The sequence below is a fragment of the Antedon mediterranea genome, chromosome 10 (genome assembly GCF_964355755.1).
Source record: "Antedon mediterranea chromosome 10, ecAntMedi1.1, whole genome shotgun sequence".
Lineage (NCBI taxonomy): Eukaryota > Metazoa > Echinodermata > Crinoidea > Comatulida > Antedonidae > Antedon > Antedon mediterranea.
In genome coordinates, this window is record NC_092679.1 from 3,384,694 (window position 1) to 3,387,759 (window position 3,066).

Consider the following 3,066-nt stretch of genomic DNA (forward strand, 5'->3'; position numbering starts at 1 on the left):
TAACACAAAAAAAACAGAGTTGAAGCTAGATAAATTGATTGTACATCAGTTTCATCACATTTATCTACTAGGACGTGTGCGTCGTTGAGACCTATTTATGCCTAGGATAAGCTACAAAACGTTTGGAGAAAGTTTATTTGTTAAGGTACATGCAGTAGATTTTTACTTGTTAAAGACGATTGTCTCCCAAACACATGAAAGAAGTGTTAATAATGTTTAGTATTTCATAAGGAAAAACGAACAAAATACATGGTTAAATTTACCCCAAAACCATCGATTGACAGGACACTTTTCCAGGTATATAAATGTATTTCTTTTTCGATCCATTCAACAAAAAATATTTATAGAAAATTATTTTTTCAGAGGAAAATATATCTTTAAGGAAATACAATTTATATTATTATTAATGAAAATACCGACGCGTTGGGCCTAAGTTGTTGAGTTGATTTCTTCTAGTATCTAAAAAACAAACAAAACAGTCTAAAAAAAGAAAAGGTACCGTAGTCGTAACGAAATAAATAAAATATACCAATGTATTCTTTTCAATTTTATTGTATCAATATTTTTACCACGAAATTATCGTACATGAACATAATCATAAATGGTAGGTTGTAATCAGTAAATTAATAAATGACAAGTTTAGCCCGATAATACAATACTTAGAAATGTTAATTTGTATGATTCTTTTTAACAAACTTAGGCTATCTGTTATAACAAGACGTTAAGCAGAAGGCAAACATTGCCTTTGACTTTTTGGTGTTAAGTCAGCATATGTATATATTATTAGAAGTGAAAGCTTGTATAGTGAAATCATCCGATTTCGCTTTTTCACAATAACGATTAAATAAACAATATTTCTGAGTGAGGGCTAGCTTAGCCAGTATTACACCCGACGAATTAAAGATCTGATCGTTGTACGAACCGCAGTACAAAAACAAGATACAGTACAAACAAAAGTGATTATATTAAATTTTAAAATGAATAATGCTATATTAAAATGTTTCTACTTAATTATACATATTGCACTCTCAAGATTCAAAGACGTGATTATGATGTTAAACTTATTGTATATTATAAAAAAAAAAATTGTTTCGTTACTTAAATCTTGCAATTTAAGTATTTAGCAATAGAAGTTCCAAAACAATTACAACGTTTTATATAATATGTAATTTGCTTATTAGTCCAATACACGAATCCAGTTTAAATATATTTGCTTATTTTTAAAGAGTTTGTGTTCTACTTGCCGGGAATAAGTTGAGGCTGAAGAAAAGAACTCGGTAAGAGAACAGACGAGTTTACACCCCTTAGGCTGGCGTATGGATCATAGATACCAGAAGGCAGGTGTGTTGCGTGCGACGTGGGCCCACATTGACAGGGCGGTGTACATGTTCCAATGTTACTAGGCCTAGCATATGGGCTGCATGATGGTAGTCCACGAGTTGTCGTCGGTGCAATGTTCGCTTGTGTCGGGCAATGAAGCTCCGAGCGAAGAAGTCTATCGACAGAAAAACCGTTTACTGTAGTAACGGGAACAGGCCTAACAAATGCAGGGTTTGTTGATAAAATAGATTCGTAATATGCCGATGCAACGTTTGCTGGTAATGTTGGGTGCATACCATGATGAGATGGATGCTCCAATCTTGGGTCTAATGTTCTGTACATAGCAGCTTGTGGAGGTAGCGAAAAAACTGGTGAACTTTGCCAGTAAAATGGATGGTAAGGTCTATCGTTCGGGAAATGTGGAAAAGCATTTGGTGCCAATCGTCCAGTGCGTTTGAAGTGAGCTAACCTGTTCCTTGAAGCACTGGTAGAACGTCTTCTTAATTTTCCGGTTGTACCCCCGATAAAAACATCATCGCTTGAAGGGTCCAACATCCAGTAGTTACCTTTGCCGGGGTCGTCATAATGTCGAGGCACCTTTACAAAGCATTTGTTCAGGCTAAGATTATGACGAATAGAGTTTTGCCAGCCTTGTTTATTCTCTCTATAATATGGAAAGTTTTTCATTATGAATTCGTAGATTCCGTTTAATGTTAGTCTTTTCTCGGGACTCTCTCTGATCGCCATCATAATCAATGCGTTGTAACTGAAAGGCGGTTTCTCTCCAAACTTGTTTTTCGGAACAACATTTGTTTGCTTTGCACCGTTGGTTTTATCCGTGTTATTGTTATCCTTAATTTCTGGTTCTCCTTCGGAATCAAGTTTTTTATTCTCTTCTTCGTCCACCTGAATATCAGGAGTTCTAGCGATTGGTTCCATGTCACTCAGAGGTGAATCGGTGTATCGGCTCACAGACGGAGAGACAGGTGGAGGTGTCAACTGTCTCATTGTAGGTTCGGTGGTGGTATGGCCTAGCATCCTTTCTATCGAAAACGGATGCTTTGGTTGAGATCGTTGTATAGTAACTCTCTCGTTGTCCATACTTGGTTTCTCCTCTTTAAACAACATAGAAAATCTGGTTCAAAATAACGATATCCTGCACTAAGAATCGCAATACAGTTTTTTGTTACGTCTTCGAGCAAGAATTTACAAATTATGTTTCACACGAATAGAACAACCGGTTATTTGTACTCGTTACCTTTGTCACAACTTCCGAAAGTCAAATGTCACGTCACATATTAAGCTCCGCCTACTGGCCAATCAGCACCGCGCGTCAGATCATGTATAGATTTCAGCCAATCATAGCAAAGCTCACGGTTGATTGACGTTGGTGCAACAAGCAGTTGTTAAACTTTTATTTTAGTGGCTGTAATTAAAGGCTTATAATCACAACAATGTAAGCCTTTGATGTTAATTCGTTTTGTTGGGTAATCCTTTTTTCCATACACACGGTTTACCCTGAGATTACCCCCTCTCTGTTTCCTAATCAGGCCTGGATAACATCAGCTTAGAATTTAGTTAAGTAAATACTTAAGTATGGGGGCTATGGAGGCGAGTTGAGTACCCTTGAGTTGAAGCAGGTATGTTAAGCACAAACCTACAATATAATAAGTATCCTCTTTTTCCAATAGAATAAGAACGATTACCCAGTTATCCTGCTGGAGAAGTTATTTTAAGTAGGCACCA

At 36.5% G+C, this 3,066-nt stretch overlaps 1 protein-coding gene across 1 annotated transcript; it reads right to left on the bottom strand.

Annotated features, from left to right (window-relative positions):
- Positions 1-567: 567 nt before the first annotated feature.
- LOC140060072 (fork head domain transcription factor slp1-like) lies at positions 568-2,831 on the bottom strand. Its single transcript, XM_072106130.1, has one exon. It carries the CDS (start codon positions 2,446-2,448, stop codon positions 1,237-1,239), a length of 1,212 nt encoding a protein of 403 aa, XP_071962231.1. The 5' UTR covers positions 2,449-2,831; the 3' UTR covers positions 568-1,236.
- Positions 2,832-3,066: the final 235 nt, after the last annotated feature.